This window comes from Eriocheir sinensis, chromosome 10 (genome assembly GCF_024679095.1).
Source record: "Eriocheir sinensis breed Jianghai 21 chromosome 10, ASM2467909v1, whole genome shotgun sequence".
Classification (NCBI taxonomy): domain Eukaryota; kingdom Metazoa; phylum Arthropoda; class Malacostraca; order Decapoda; family Varunidae; genus Eriocheir; species Eriocheir sinensis.
In genome coordinates, this window is record NC_066518.1 from 7,477,829 (window position 1) to 7,494,109 (window position 16,281).

Consider the following 16,281-nt stretch of genomic DNA (forward strand, 5'->3'; position numbering starts at 1 on the left):
GCAGGGGTGAGCGGGAGGCCTTGACACTGAGCCATGGTGGACATTATCAATAGTTTTCCCGAATTCCTCGCAGTCAGCGGCCTTAACCCCAGCCGCGCCGAGCCACGTGGGCCCCCGCCTCCGTGTCGCTTTCCCACGTGGGTGCCAGCTTCGCCGTCCCTCCTCGCCAAGCCAATCACGCCCGTCCCTCGGCGATACGCGATCTCCGTTGGCTGACATCTGGGTGACGCAATCTCGAAGCGCGCGTAGAGGCGTGGTCGGCGGGTGACGTCACTGCCTGAGGCTCCAGAGGCTTCTGTGCGTTGCGTAACCAGATATCTTGCAATAAACATATCTATTTCTCTCTAACAATCAATGGCTGCAGCTATATTCGGTGGTTTATCAAATGACTGGATTGTGAGGTGGTTGGCGTTGCGGTGGAAAGCGAAAGTCGTGGTGTCTGGCATTTCGAGGCGACGGGGTGCGGGGTGTGCCTCAAGTGTGGGTTCGATGGGTCGCGCGCGGGCGGTCGGCGAGCCACCAGTTGACGTCTGGCAGGCGTGTGTGAGGGTCGCGGGCCCAGACAGGACACGCGACTACCTCCGAGCTCTGACTGAGTCGTCGCCGTCGATGCAGTCAGTACCGGCCGCGCGTCGGTGAAGTAACATTGCATCTCAGTGCCTTGGAGTCGCCCTCGTGGATACAGACTAGTTGCTAGTGTGTTGTGAGTCGCGGGTGTTCAGTGTTGTCCAGGGTGTGCCGATGGCTGATGCCGCCCACGCAGTGACCCTCGCAGCCCCCTTGGTCATGTGCAGCTCCACTCACTCCATCATGACTGACTCACAGAAAGCAAGAAGAGTAAGTGTCTGGAGTTATTAATCTGACTCCCATGCATGAGCCTCACCCGCTAGATAACTAGATTGAGTTTCCTTGGAATATTTATCCTTTACGTGTTATTTTATTTGTATTATTTATCATAGGCGAGTGAGTGTGTTAATGTGCTTAATGAATGACAGCATTTCAACACAAAAAAACATTCCAACGTTCCAAATATACATTGTTACGAGTGAGAGGTGGCCCCCAGGAGCTGAGATACAAGTGGTGTAGCAGGAACACTACAGTAAATGATCCACTCATGAGAACGCACTTCTTATTTAACAAGTGACAAAACCGAGAGTGTAGTTTTGGTGCCACCAGAGTGACGGGGGGCGTGTGTGATGAACGCTGATGGGGCACCTGTTGAGGGGACGGGTGGCAGGTGGCGGCCGGGCCTCATACCCAGCCCCGCCCTGGACCCCTCCCCCCCACGCCCTGCCAGGCACCACCCCGCCAACCTTTCTAGATCGCTGTTCCATTTCTTGCTTATCATTTACCAGTTCATATAATTTAATGGATTAGTCAAGCGATGCAAGGAGGGAAGCAGGTATAGGTCCATCAAGGGAGAAGAGTGCATTTAAGCGGTGAGGGTGCATAGGGTGCGCATAAATTAAGGGGCGGCGTTTGAGTCCAGGTGCGAAATGGCAGTGTACATAATACCTGACTGGAAAGCTTTGCGGCGGGATTGAAAAAAATGTGCTTCACCTGTGCATTGCAAGCTGCTTGGCTCACTTGGCCGCTGCCTGACTCACCTGTGGAAAAAAAATATTGGGTGTTAGTTAAATGTTAAGGACTAACCACACACACACACACACACACACACACACACACACACACACACACACGAACATGCACACGCACGCACACACTCACACACGTGCACACTACTGACCTTCGCCCCTCCCTCCCCCAGAGCAACAAGCCCCTGATGGAGCGTCGTCGGCGGGAGAGGATCAATACTTGCCTCAACGAGCTCAAGAACCTCGTCCTCACCGCACAGAGGAAGGACGTAAGTGCAGCCTCGTCTCACCTTGACCTGCCTCACATGCTGATGCATGGACCCCTGCATGGCGATCATGGCTGTATATAAAAACATGTGCATAATGTCCCACTTCCTTATCTACTTTCTCAGGAGTTTACTGACGTATCCATTTCTGTCCCCACAGCCGACGCGGTACAGCAAGCTGGAGAAGGCAGACATCCTGGAAATGACGGTGCGGCACGTGCAGGCCCTCCACCGCCACGAGGCCGCCACGGGGCGCTCCCTTAACACGGACGCCACGGCCAAGTACCGCGCGGGGTTCACCCAGTGTGCTGCTGAGGTTAGCAAGTTTCTGGCCGGGGTTGGCGGCCTTCCCTCGGATCTACACACCCGTATCCTGGCCCACCTCAGCTCCTACAACCTCCCCGAGTCCCAGGCAGTGAAACCTGAAGCCACGGCAGTAAAGGCGCTCACTCCCGCCGGGTCACCACAGCAGAAAGAGGCCCAGCAAGGCTCTGTGGCGGGTGTTCCTCTCATCCAGGCGAGACTGACGTCTGGACAGTTGGCTCTGGTGTTGCCATCGTGGACGGCACTCCCTACGGGCAGCAGTCTCCCTACCGTCGCCGCGTCCCCGGACACAGCCGGTGCCCCTTCCTCACCTGAGTCGGCCCGGGGCAGCCCTCCTGCCTCAACCGAAGCCCATGAAGGACATTCCGAACCTGACACCTGTCCTGCTGATGATGACACGCCAACGTCCTCGCGCTTACAGCCCAGCCCAGGCCAGGCGAGTCCGCCCCTGGGCACGCCGGGTCCCCAAACCGCCCCACAAGTGGCCCCACTTGACTTGGCCACACCTCACCGCCGTGGTTCTGCGTACCTCAACACGGTTCGACACCGGCCACCACCTGACACGCGGGGAGAGGCTTCATCACCGTCAGTAGTTGAGCGAGAGGCTGCCACGCTTCCCCGGCCTGGCGTCACGGCGGCGCCGCTGCACGGAGCATCAAAGTGTCCGGCAACGTCCTCAAAATCCCCTGCACCAAGCCATGAGCATCGTGTAACCCGCCATGCCCCCTACCCCGCCCACTGCCCCCGTCCCCCAAGCCACCACCAAAAGAACCCTCACTGGCGCCCCTGGTGACGGCATCAAGACACACAGTGAAGCGCTACACTTTGACAAGCGTGGCTTATATAGGCCATGCGATGCTTGAGAACCCCCATGACTGTAAATATTGTAAAATAGAGAGAGAATACATGCAACCTTCCACTGCTGTCGTCTGTGATGCCCAGTGCCTTGCGGCGTGCCTGAGGGTTGGCCACTGTGTCCCTTCCACTTTCTGTCCCTCGGAAAAGACTCTTTCTTTCTTTTAGTTTTCAAGGACATGTAACTACCACTGTACTAGATGACGCTCCGTGTTCCTAATTTCTATGGTGCTGTGACGTGCATGAATGACGATGACGATGATGACGGTGACGATGATGATGATGATGTGTGTGTGTGTGTGTGTGTGTGTGTGTGTGTGTGTGTGTAAACGGGAGCGGGTGGCTGCATAATGCTTGTGGACAGGTGCACACTCAGGTGGACACAGGTGTGTGCAGACACCGTTGCCACGAAGGGCCACGATTCGTTGTATGGAGGAAGCTGCGTGGCGGCGGGATGTGACAGGGGGAGGGGCCAACGCTCCCCCCCTGCCCCCCCGTCACCCCCAACAGGTGGCCATCACACAAACCTGCTCCCTCTCCCCGCTTTGAAAGAGGGGAAAAAAGACACTTCTATTTCAGTATTCACTAGAGTCAGTACAAAGATGAATTTATACATGTTTCTATATTTCTGAATAAAGCAATGTGAAACCAAGGCAGCTCGTCTTTCACCAACCGCCAGCTAGATAGGAGAAAAAAAAAGCATCCTCGGGGTACGATAGCGCTTCAAAAGACCCGCCGTGAAGGGACAACAGGAAGTGCTCATTCTACACCTCTGGTAAATCCATGACGAGGAATGACGCACTGATGGGGAGGAACACAACCCGGAGGAGCATGCGACTTCTACTCCCCATCCTCGCTCCTCTCCCCGTCTTTCCTTTCCTCCTTTGAAATCTAGACATATAAGAACAGGCAGAAAGGAAAGGAGAGGAGCGAAGAATGGGACGTAGAAAGAACGAAAAGAACTGAAAAGGAGGAAGAAGGGATAAGTAGCAGGAGGGGGGAGGAGGAGGAGGATGTTAGTGGTGGTGTCGGGTGTGTCTTAACAAGGCGGATGTGGATGGTCAACTGTGGCTCCATTTAAACTTTCTTGCATTACACTTGTCCCGGTCTGTAGGGAGGAAGAGGAGCAGGACGAGGAGGAAGAGGAACAGGAGGAGGAAAAGGGAGAAGAAGCAGGAGGAGAACGAAGAGCAGCAGGAAGAGGACGAGGAACAGGAGGAGGAAAAGGGAGAAGAAGCAGGAGGAGAACGAGGAGCAGAAGGAAGAGGAAGAGGAACAGGAGGACGAAGGGGGAAAGAAGCAGGAGGAAAAGGAGAACGAGGAGCAGAAGGAAGAGGAAGAGGAACAGGAGGAGGAAGGGAGAAGAAGCAGGAGGAGAACGAGGAGCAGCAGGAAGAGGAAGAGGAACAGGAGGACGAAGGGGGGAAGAACCAGGAGGAAAAGGAGAACGACGAGCAGAAGGAAGAGGAAGAGGAACAGGAGGAGGAAGGGGGAAAGAAGCAGGAGGAGGAAGAGGAGAACGAGGAGAAGCAGGAAGAGGACGAGGAAAAGAAGGAGGAAGAGGACGACCACGACAACGGTTAGGATGAAGTTGAGAATGATGGGAAAGGCGGAAGTGAAAATATTTATGGAAGGAATAAAAAAAATGAAAGAAATGACGGAGGAAGGAAAGAAGGAAGAGGACCCACAAAACATCTCCATGCCAGCTTCTAAGATACGTCAGCAAAAAAAATAAAAAAATAAATAAAATAAAATAAAATAAAATCCTCTTGTGTACCGTGTCTTCAGAATCTTCCAGTGTACAAACATCTCAAAATAAAGGCCCTCCCCCCTCCCCCCCCTTCCCCTCTCTCTCCCTGACCCCTGCCCCTCTCTCTCTCTCCCCCCATTCTCTCCTTCCATCATTTCCAGCGCCATTCATCCATCCTCCTCCCCTCTCCCTCCCCTCTCCCCCCCCCTCCCTGTTCCCCGGTCAGAGGTGAACCTTCGCCCTAACAACCGTCAGCATACCAAGCCCCTGCCACCTGACACCCCCCTGCCGGACTCTGTAACCGGCAAGTGTGTGTGTGTGTGTGTGTGTGTGTGTGTGTGTGTGTGTGTGTGTGTGTGTGTGTGCAATATCTGATCCTATACATTTATTATTTCTTCATTTATTCCGCTAGTTTTTTTTGTTTATCTATGCAGCTCTACCCATTATTTTTGTCCTTTCTCTTCCCTTCCTTTGTTTCGGTATATTTCTTTATCCGAGTGGTATATATTTCCTGCTCCGATTCGTTGCTGCTGCAGTTCAAGTGTTCATTTGCATTGCAGAGAGATTGCCGTGTCCCCCGCAGGCAAAGAGGAATGTAGACTACGATGCTACCAAATTCTACAAAAGATAAAAGAATGCATGCAGGAAATGGATAAGAGAATAGACAAAAGTTTGTATGACATAATAAAAGGAATTAAAATACAAAAATGGCAATAGTCAAGATACATATAGAGGAAGGAAAAGAGAGACAAGGAGTGACAACCCTGGAAGCAACTGATACAAAACTCAAAGAGAGGCTGTTCAGCAGATGGCGTGATGAAATTAAGAAGTTTGCGCAATGTATACAATGAAACGTGTTAACTAAAGGTGGAGGAATAAAACGAATGGACACGTTTGGGGGAGGCTCACGTCCTTCAGGGGTACTACACCACACGATACACGCTGCTGCTGTTAATGATGATGATGATAATAGTTATGAGGAGAGTTGGCACGTATAGGCACCTGCCGAAGCGAGCTTAAGCCACTCCCGGTAAGGTATATACGGGGGTGCTGCGAGCCTATCAAAGACCTTCCTGTGTCCTTACTTTCTGTTTCCCTGTTGTTTCACAATAGTCCGACATGCACAAATATAAAGTAATTTTGGGTGAGGCCCAAACCTCTTCACAGCGCTGCTGCATCAGTCACCCCAAGTACACCACTCTCTGAGTGCCGGGGGATCGGACCCGTGCCTTCTGAGTAGAGTCGATATGCTGCCCTGACTTCTACTCAGAGGGCACGGGTTCGATCCCCGGCACTCAATGGTGTTCATTACGGATTTTTTTTCAGTGTTCATACAGTTTCCTTAATGTATTATATATATATATATATATATATATATATATATATATATATATATATATATATATATATATATATATATTTTTTTTTTTACGTCGCTGCCTGTTGCGCCGGTAGGCATCTTCCTGGTGGGGCCTGATGGTCGGCCCAAGGCTTCTTCCAGGTGGGGCCTGATGGTCGGCCCAAGGCTTCTTCCAGGTGGGGCCTGATGGTCGGCCCAGCCCGTTCTGGCGCAGGCGAGTGTTTATAGTGGCGCCATCTTGCATTGGCTCATGCTGCCCCCCGGAACTCGTACCTGATTCGCTTGGATGGCTTCCTCTAGAGTCCGGGTTGATGGGTGGTCTTCAGGACAGCATGTGGGTAGTTTTAAGCCACTCGGCGGTGACTGAAAAATCCAAGTGGTAGCGTGGGGATTCGAAACCGCGTCGTCCATCACGCGGTGAATGTGGGCCCAGTACGCTACCACTTCGGCCACCGCCTACCCTAAACGTATGTATGTGCCTATGGGTGTTAATTAAAAGTGTTTCTGGCTGTCACGAGTATGGGCGGGGTCACCTACATCTTCATGTCCACAACGTGCCTGGGGCGTGTGTTAATAGGCCGAAGAAGTAGCCGCTGGTGTGGTGACCTTTAAGCTCATCGCTGGGTGGCGTAGTTGGCATGCTGCTCTGACTTCTACTCAGAAGGCACGGGTTCGATCCCCCGACACTGAGTGGTGTTCATTAAGGGAACATCTTCATTCTTTCATCCCTTTCGCTGGTAAATTTTAAAACAGTTTACTGTCGTCTATATTTCCTTCTTCCTACGACTTGAACTCTTTCAAGAAATGAGTATCAAAATATCTCCGCTTCTCTATTTTGTTATCTTCCTCTGAGCACTGTTAGCTGGACATCTACATTGCAGTTTTTTTTCTTCTATTTTTCTCCTCTTTTTTTTTTGTGCCCTTGAACAGAGTTTCTGTATATAAAGTTGCTGATTCATCTATTTCCGGTTTCGTATGCCTGCACCCGTACTCTTTCTCCCTTGTGTCACCCTTGCAAGCAGCATTATAAATCTGTCGTCGGCGCCTTTGGCAGTCGTGCATGCATGTTCCGCGGGGAATAATGCACACCTGTTCAAGGTCATGGTGTGTGTGTGTGTGTGTGTGTGTGTGTGTGTGTGTGTGTGTGTGTGTGTGTGTGTGTGTGTGTGTGTGTGTGTGTGTGTGACTGTGTGTGTGTGACTGTGTGTGTGTGTGTGTGTGTGTGTGTGTGTGTGTCTGAGTGTGTGTGTGTCTGAGTGTGTGTGTGTCTGAGTGTGTGTGTGTCTGAGTGTGTGTGTGTCTGAGTGTGTGTGTGTGTGTGTGTGTGTGTGTGTGTGTGTGTGTGTGTGTGTGTGTGTAGGTAGGTAGGTGGGTGGATGAGTGGATAGGTGGGTGAGCTAATGGGAGGTGGGTTGGTTCTTCTTCTTTTTCTTCTTCTTCTTCTTCTATTTCTTCTTGTTCTATTTCTTATTTTTCTTCTATTTCTTCTTCTTCTTTTCCTTCCCGTTTTTTATCTGCGTTTTCTTCCTCATTTTCTTTCTCCTCGTCTTGTTGTTGCTGTTGTTATTATTACTACTACTATACAATCACTATCATTAAATATAAAACACTCCTCTGACATCTTCACCAACAAAACCAAACTCTATACGCCAGGGATCAACGAAGAGAGGAGGCTGAGAGAGACACGTGATTGAGAGCATTTAGTAGTCTTTCCTGCGTGACTCTTTACTCTTCACGTCCAATAAACTTTGTGGGAAAATAAGAAGGAAGTACAGAGGTGTTAATGTCACCTTGCAACACTCAGTCACCTCGCAACACTCACACTTCCACCTCGCAACACTCACACTGCCACCTCGCAACACTCACACTGTCACCTCGCAACACTCACACTGCCACCTCGCAACACTCACACTGTCACCTCGCAACACTCACACTGCCACCTCGCAACACTCACACTGTCACCTCGCAACACTCACACTGCCACCTCGCAACACTCACACTGCCACCTCGCAACACCCACACTGTCACCTCCCAACACTCACACTTCCACCTCGCAACACTCACACTGCCACCTCGCAACACTCACACTGTCACCTCGCAACACTCAGTCACCTCGCAACACTCACACTTTCACCTCGCAACACTCACACTGCCACCTCGCAACACTCACACTGTCACCTCGCAACACTCACACTGTCACCCCGCAACACTCAAGACTCCCCCATTCACAGGTCATGCATATCTTTCCCTCACTGCTTGTGCTCCTAATTGCCATAAAAAAAGGATAACCTCAACGTATTTGCACTGAAATTTGTAAAGAGATGATTCATGGGGCGTGGAACGATCTCTCTCTCTCTCTCTCTCTCTCTCTCTCTCTCTCTCTCTCTCTCTCTCTCTCTCTCTCTCTCTCTCTCAAAATACCACAAAATACCTATTCCCAAATCACAATCCTTTCCCCCAAATTCGCCTCCTCTTCGATTGCTTTCCCAGACTTTTTTTTCTCTTTCTTTTTTTTCCGAGGTACTGAAGGGGTTCGGGGTTCCCAAGGGTGGTGGGTATGGGTGTCCTCCTCCTCCTCCTCCTGCTCCTCTTCCTCCTCCTCCAGTGTCGCCTTCCCTCCCTTTGTTGTGATCTTCCTTCCTATTCTCGGAGGCACAAAAGGGAGACCGAGAAGCGTGTTTTTCCGCGGGACAAGATCGAGGAGTCGGTGTTTGGATTTCCATTTAACAACAATTTGGAAAGGAGAGAAAACGGTGTGTGTGTGTGTGTGTGTGTGTGTGTGTGTGTGTGTGTGTGTGTGTGTGTGTGTGTGTGTGTGTGTTTATCAGCTTGAGGTGGAAAATCGTAGGATGTGTAAAGTTTATATAAAAGAACGTATAGAGATTTACTTCGTTATATTCCTTAGCCGTCGAAAGAAAAGTATTTAGACGTTATGGCAAAACAAAATGTAAAACTTGTACAATCGGGACAATATAAAGTTATAAACCCCAACCACCTTACATGATCATAAACTCAAGAGAAAAAAAAAAACAAGGAGGAAGAATACCCAGAACAACAACAACAACAAAAAAAAAGAAAGTCACCCGAAAGAAACGAAACTAAGAAAAACCTCAATAGCATCCTTCTGGTTACTTCGAGTCCCCTCAGTATGCGACTTCGAAGCTCTCAAACCCGAAGGTAAACAAGAACAGATGAGAAAGGAATAGCGGAGGCGGTGACAGCGAAGAGCCTTAAGGAACATCCCCGCCCCCCCAAACACACACACACACACACACACACAGAGAAACAGTCACGGTAGTATTTAAAGAGTAGAAGAAAAACGCTCTCAAAACCTTCCTTTCTCGCCGTCCCTTCCTTCCTTACCGCGACACGAGGCTCCTCCGCAAAACCGCAAATTTTGGTCGGGAAGTTACCCCAAAACGACGGCGACGACAAAGGCTCCGGACAAAGGGTGAGATTGTTAGCGTCGCCGTAAAGGGTTGGTCGTTGCCGCGGGTTGGGAATCTCCTTCAGGACACCCAGGAACGAGGGAGAGGAGAGGAGAGGAGAGGCGGGGCGGCGGTAATAGGAGGAATGCAGCGGGCGGAGGGAAGGACCGTCAGGAGAATAGGGAGTAATAATGGGTAGAAAGGAAGAGGGAATTACGGAAAGACTCGGGGGCAAGAGGTAAAGGGGGAGGAGCAGTAGGAGGAGGAGGACGAGAGGGAGGGAGGGAATGATAAGGGAGGGAGGGAGGTAAAGGGAAGGGTAAAAAAGTGTTGATTCAGAAACGATACGTAACAAAACTGGGCCGGAAGAATGGAAGGGTTTACCTTGCCTAGTTTACCTGCCTGTCGCCGCCGTTCACTCTTTTTTTTTATCCGTGGGAGAAGAGGAGGGGAGAGAGGGAGTGAGAGGGGTGAGAGGTATATATATAATTTTTTGCGTCTATTTTCTGGAGGTGCACGAGTTTAGTTTTTCATATGACTCCTTTTTTTCCACTGACCGGTGATTATATTTGACGTGGGGCACAAAGGGAATCAGGCCTCCGTTGATTGCCTCGAGCTGTACGGGTTGGTCCACTTGCTTGCGCGCCGGGTTGTGGGAAGGAAGGAAGGAACGAAAATGCGGGTTGTGGCTGATTGCGCGTACAGGTATATTCATTGTTCGGGGTCTTTTTTTATATAAGTTACCTGTTGGTGCGACTGATTGGTGCCGAGACAGGTGAGGTTATGTGGTGCGGAGGCGATGCTACCCTTTATATACTTTACTTTTAACTGCTCATATTTGTAACTGGTCAGGACTGTTTGACGGACTAGGGTGAGGGATGGGACTGACTGATTGAGTGAATGACTGAATAAATGAAAGACGGACTGACTGACTGACTAACTGAGAGACTGACTATTTGACTGACTGACTGACCTGACGAAGTGATTGACTGACTAACTGAAAGACTGACTGACTGACTGCAAAACTGACTGACTGACCTAACGAAGTGATTGACTGACTAACTGAAAGACTGACTGACTGACTGACCTAACGAAGTGATTGACTGACTAACTGACTGAAAGACGGACTGACTGACTGAAAGACGGACTGACTGACTGGAACTTCACTAAAGCAATATGTTTCTCGATTACAATTAAACGTCGTCGAGACTTGGTAAATATGACAAGTAAATAGTTTTGTACAGGTTAAATTTTTATGGAGCAACAGCAACAAGAACAACTATCATCACCATCATCATTAGTTGTAGAAGCAGTAGCGGCAGAAATGTTAGAAGCTCCGTAAAAGGCAACGAATACAAGGTCAGAACACGTATTGTACTCCAGACCAATTACCGTCAGCATCAGGCACCACACTCCTGTTTCTCATCACCACCGCCATCACCTCCATCACAAACTCCATCTCCATCACCATCAACACCTCGGGCCCCTCTTCGCACCGTCCCAGATCCCCTATCAACGTCCTGTTCACCACCACCATCATCATCACCATCGTCATCAACTCCCTCACCATCTCCATTAATGCCATCACCGCCACCATCAATCTCACTCCCCTTACCCCTCACAGTATGCAGTAGTTTGACCTCCTCTTCCCCCCTCTCCCCTTTTCTCTCTCTCTCTCTCTCTCCATCTCTCCTTCCCTTTCTTTACCTCTTCCATACCTCAGAGCAGGGCGGGAGTTCGAGAAATGGGAGGGAGGGAGGTATTACTCAAGTGTTCCTTATCTTAATTAATTCTCCTTTCCTTTCTCCCACTTTTGCATCACTGAAACAACATGAATAATAGGAGGAGGGAAGGAAGGAAGAAAGGATGGAAGGAAGGAAGGAAGGAAGGAAGGATGGAAGGAAGGAAGAAAAGGACCACGTACAGCAATTAATTTTCCGCTTCTTCATTCCTTCTTATTTTGGTAACACGTAAAAAAATTGGAGAAAGAAAAAGGGAAAGATGGATGGAAGTGTTCATCTCACACCTTCCCTTCTCTCCTAGTATTGTTATGGAGGGAAAGAGGAACAAAACACTGAGGCAACGGATGAACAGAGGCAAAAGGAGCTGTTCATCATATTTCTCTACTTCTTACCTTAGTTACGCTCTAGAATGCAGAAGAGAAGAGAAGGGGTGAGGCTGCAGCGGCAAGAGGGGATTGACTGATTGGGATAAAATCATGGCGCTTCAACTGCATGGGTCACATGGCGGTAGGAGGGGAAAAGAAGAGGATAAAGACTGGGAGGGGGGGGGGATAAAGAAAAGGAGAAAGGGAAGGAGGGGAAAAGGAAGAGGAGAGACAAGGAGGGGAAAAAGAAGGAGGAAAAGGCAAGATGGGGAAAAGGAAGAACAAAAAGGAAAGGAGGGGAAAAAAGAGGGGGAAAGGTAAGGAGGGGAAAAAGAAGAGGAGAAAAGCTGGGAGGGGAAAAGAAGAGGAGAAAGGGAAGGAGGAGAAAAGGAAGAAGAGGAGAAAGGGAAGGAAGGGAAAAGGAAGAAGAGAAAGGCAAGGAGGAAAAAAGAAGAGGAAGAGAAAGACCGCAGCGGCAAGAGCACACAGACGTCTCCTCTTCCTCATTCCCTCATCAGAAGTGGGCAGGGGAGAGGAGAGGGGAAGGTGGGAGGGAGGGAAGAGGAGCAGGGGTAGAAGAACGGGGAGAGGGAGGGAGGTGAAGGGTACAATGGGGCGGCAGTAAGCCACTAACAATATCAGAGTGAAGTACAAACATGTCAACACGCCATAAATCATAAGAGGACCTCCGCGGGACTCTCCTTCCCCCCACACCCTACCCTGCACTCCATAACATTCCCCCTCTCCCCCACCACACATACCCTTCCCTTCCACCTCCTCCTGCATGCTAACACACCCTTCCTACCTCTCACTAACCCACACATCACCTCCAGACACACTCCTCTACACCCACACCCACAAACACTCTATTCCAACACACATCCTCAACCTATAAAATACATGGAAAACGAGGCATCCGGCAACCCGTTCCCTCCTTCCCCCTACTCCCTACCTCCCCTCTCCCCCACGATCCTTACTCTCGAAAAAAAAGAGGTAAAGATAAACATTCCACAGCGGCCATTGATGGGGCAGTGAATGGCTTGTAATCGACCGCGAAAGGGTATGGAGCGCCCCGTAATAGGCGGACACTGTGGCGAACATTTAATATTTTACGTGTTTACTGGAGCTCTGCCGATGTGCTTGCCTTCCTCTCCCTCCCTTCTCTTCTCTTCTCCCCTTTCCTCTAACCTTTCACTTCATATTTCTCTCCCTCCTTCCCTGCCTACCTTTCTCTTCCTCCGTCCCGTAAGAAGAGAACATGACTCGGGGAAAATTCATGGGTCGTGAGTACGGAATGGTGAAGGATTTCGGTGAGAGTGTAGAGGCGGTGTGATCATGGGAAAGAATGCATGTTGGGTTGAGGTGGTGGTGGTGGTGGTGGTGGTGGTGGTGACAATGATACAAACCGAACGAGACACTAAATATCACCACACATAAAAAAATATATAAAAACAACAACAACCTCCCGAAACTGACCTCTCTTTCGGCCACCTTTTTGGATTCTTTTTAGGAGCAGCGAGTAGCGGGCTTTTTTTTTATTATTGTTTCCTTTTTTTGTGTGTGTGCCCTTGAGCTGTCTCCTTTGATGTGAAAAAAAAAAAAAGATTACATTACTTATCACAATTACATTATTTATTTACGTGCCGGCAATGTTTCAACACGATACTATTAGAACTCAAAATATCCACGATTCATATCTAAAGTAAAAAAAAAAAAGCGAGATGAAAAAATCGTGTTAAGTTAAAATTAACCACAACGAGCTTATATTTATTTTATGCTTCAACGCGTGGCAGAAAAAAAAAAAAAATCCACATGAGGAAGAAAATTTCGGAGCTGCTAAAACATTTCTAAAAGGTAAAAGGTGGGTATAATGTGTAGGTTAATATAAGTCAATCAAAACATTTCCTATAAGTACAGGTATAAGGGATAGGTAGGCATAAGGTCTGAGTAGGTATAAGTTGGTAGAGCATGGAGGTGTGCAAATTTTTTTTTTTTACAGAAGAGACAGTTCAAGGGCGTAAAAAAAAAAAATAATAATGAAAAAAAAGCCCGCTACTTATACGGTATGTGTTTGGCAGGTATGTGTTAAGGAGGATGAGTTATGACACTGAAGGACTATATAGTACACCAGGGAGGGCTTTCTTTCTTACAACACTAACCCATTTTGTGCTGACTGTTGAGGTTTTCTGTCTATTTGCTAACTGTATTTCCCATTAACCCAGCCGCTATCTCTGTCTATTTGCTAACTGTATTGCCCATTAACCCAGTCGCAATCTCTATCTATTTGCTAACTGTACTGCCCATTAACCCAGTCGCTATTTCTATCTATTTGCTAACTGTATTGCCCATTAACCCAGTCGCTATTTCTATCTATTTGCTAACTGTATTGCCCATTAACCCAGTCGCTATTTCTATCTATTTGCTAACTGTATTTCCCATTAACCCAGTCGCTATATCTATCTATTTGCTAACTGTATTGTCCATTAACCCAGTCGCTGTCTCTATCTAGGGTATAGGTAGGTATAAGGTGAGAATAAAGAATAGGTATAAATTATAAGACCGCTTTTCCAACAGTGCACAAAAAAAGGAGGCTTGTCGTGCTGAATTTATGAAGTTTCTCGTGCATGACTTTCCCTGAGGAGGATTACACAAAAAGACCTTCCTTGCTGCGTTCCCCATTCCCGCAGGACACGAGGGGGACAGCTAACAACACCTGTGATCATAGACTGCAGCGGACAGGTGAGGGTGAGGGCAGGTAAGGGAGCAGGACACCAAGACACGCCAACTCGTCATTACACTTATAACCATCACGATCACCACCACCAAGAAGACCATCACAACCATCACCACTATTATGATCATGACCAGTAAGGCTTGACCACCACCACCACCACCACCACCATCACCACTATTATGATCATGACCAGCAAGGCTTGACCACCACCACCACCACCACCACTCTGTTATGCATTGCTCACCGAACTATATACTCCATCAAATGTCTTTTTCACCACTGAAACTGTAATCCACGATCTTATTTTTCATTACGCATAACACTAGGAATAAATATTTAGCTCATTATGATCACGTAACTCAAAGAACATCTAGGGTTGAACACAAAACAACTTCTTAAGAATTATCAGAAAATGCTGCTTATTTCACCCCAAAAGTTAACAGGAGAGGTCAAATTCGGATGGAGAGGTCAAATTCGGATGGAGAGAGGTCAAATTCGGATGGAGAGAGGTCAAATTCGGATAGAGAGAGGTCAAATTCGGATGGAGAGGTCAAATTCGGATGGGAAGATCAAATTCGGATGGAGAGGTCAGATTCGGATGGAGAGAGGCCAAATTCGGATGTGAGAGGCCAAATTCGGATGGAGAGAGGTCAAATTCGGATGTAGAGAGGTCAAATTCGGATGGAGAGAGGCCAAATTCGGATGGAGAGAGGCCAAATTCGGATGGAGAGAGGCCAAATTCGGATGTGAGAGGCCAAATTCGGATGGAGGGAGGTCAAATTCGGATGGAGAGGTCAGATACAGATGGAGGGAGATCAAATTCGGATGGAGGGGCCAAATTCGGATGAAGATCAGGTCAAATTGGGATGAAGAGGTCAAATTCGATGGAGAGGTCAAATTCGGATGAAGAGAGGTCAAATTCGGATAGGGAGGTCAAATTCGGATGGAGAGGTCAAATTCGGATGGAGAGAGGTCAAATTCGGATGGAGAGAGGTCAAATTCGGATGGAGAGGGGTCAAATTCGGATGGAGAGAGGTCAAATTCGGATGGAGAGAGGTCAAATTCGGATGGAGAGGGGTCAAATTCGGATGGAGAGAGGTCAAATTCGGATGGAGAGAGGTCAAATTCGGATGGAGAGGTCAAATTTAATGTAAGTGCACCGGGATCGACAGTGTCCTTTACAACACGAGGCGAGCACTACACACAGCGGAGCAACCCGAGTGTCTTAATGCATGGTAAGAATCTACTCTGAGCAATGTATAAACGACTCCTTCTTATGGCCTTGCTTTATGTGACGAATGAGGCGGATGGGAGGGGAGAGAGCATGAGGATATGCGATGTAATAAGAGTGTGACTTTTCTATAAGGTATACGTATTTGGCAGGTAAGTGTATTAAGGGGGTTAAGTTCTGGCAGTAAAGGATTGAATAATAGACCACGTTCAGAAGTGCTGCGGCGGCCGTGAACGGAACGGAATGGAACGGATGATCACGCTCAGGAGTGCTGCGGCGGCCGTGAACGGAACGGAACGGAACGGATGATCACGCTCAGGAGTGCTGCGGCGGCCGTGAACGGAACGGAACGGAACGGATGACCACGTTCAGGAGTGCTGCGGCGGCCGTGAACGGAACGGAACGGAACGGATGATCACGCTCAGGAGTGCTGCGGCGGCCGTGAACGGAACGGAATGGAACGGATGACCACGTTCAGGAGTGCTGCGGCGGCCGTGAACGGAACGGAATGGAACGGATGACCACGTTCAGGAGTGCTGCGGCGGCCGTGAACGGAACGGAACGGAACGGAACGGATGACCACGTTCAGGAGTGCTGCGGCGGCCGTGAACGGAACGGAACGGAACGGAAC

At 49.0% G+C, this 16,281-nt stretch overlaps 2 protein-coding genes across 2 annotated transcripts in view; both read left to right on the forward strand.

Annotated features, from left to right (window-relative positions):
- Positions 1–424: 424 nt before the first annotated feature.
- Positions 425–3,693, forward strand: LOC126996533 (transcription factor HES-4-like). The gene is made up of 3 exons (XM_050857080.1): positions 425–837; positions 1,769–1,864; positions 2,022–3,693. Exons 1-3 carry the CDS (start codon positions 742–744, stop codon positions 2,976–2,978), a joined length of 1,149 nt encoding a protein of 382 aa, XP_050713037.1. The 5' UTR covers positions 425–741; the 3' UTR covers positions 2,979–3,693.
- LOC126996343 (uncharacterized) overlaps positions 3,241–16,281 on the forward strand; it is a 14,676-nt gene continuing 1,635 nt past the window's right edge. Inside the window, exons 1-2 of the mRNA XM_050856713.1 lie at positions 3,241–3,307; positions 5,017–5,098. Coding sequence (XP_050712670.1) covers positions 3,241–3,307; positions 5,017–5,098 — 149 coding nt within the window. The remainder of the gene's footprint in view (positions 3,308–5,016; positions 5,099–16,281) is intronic.

What these genes read in the sequence shown, in the direction of transcription:
- LOC126996533 (XM_050857080.1), top strand. Translation starts at nt 742, where the DNA reads ATGGCTGATGCCGCCCACGCAGTGACCCTCGCAGCCCCCTTGGTCATG. An exon ending in ACTCACAGAAAGCAAGAAGA is followed by an intron (nt 838 to 1,768) that starts GTAAGTGTCTGG and finishes TCCCTCCCCCAG; the next exon opens with AGCAACAAGCCCCTGATGGA. An exon ending in TCACCGCACAGAGGAAGGAC is followed by an intron (nt 1,865 to 2,021) that starts GTAAGTGCAGCC and finishes CTGTCCCCACAG; the next exon opens with CCGACGCGGTACAGCAAGCT.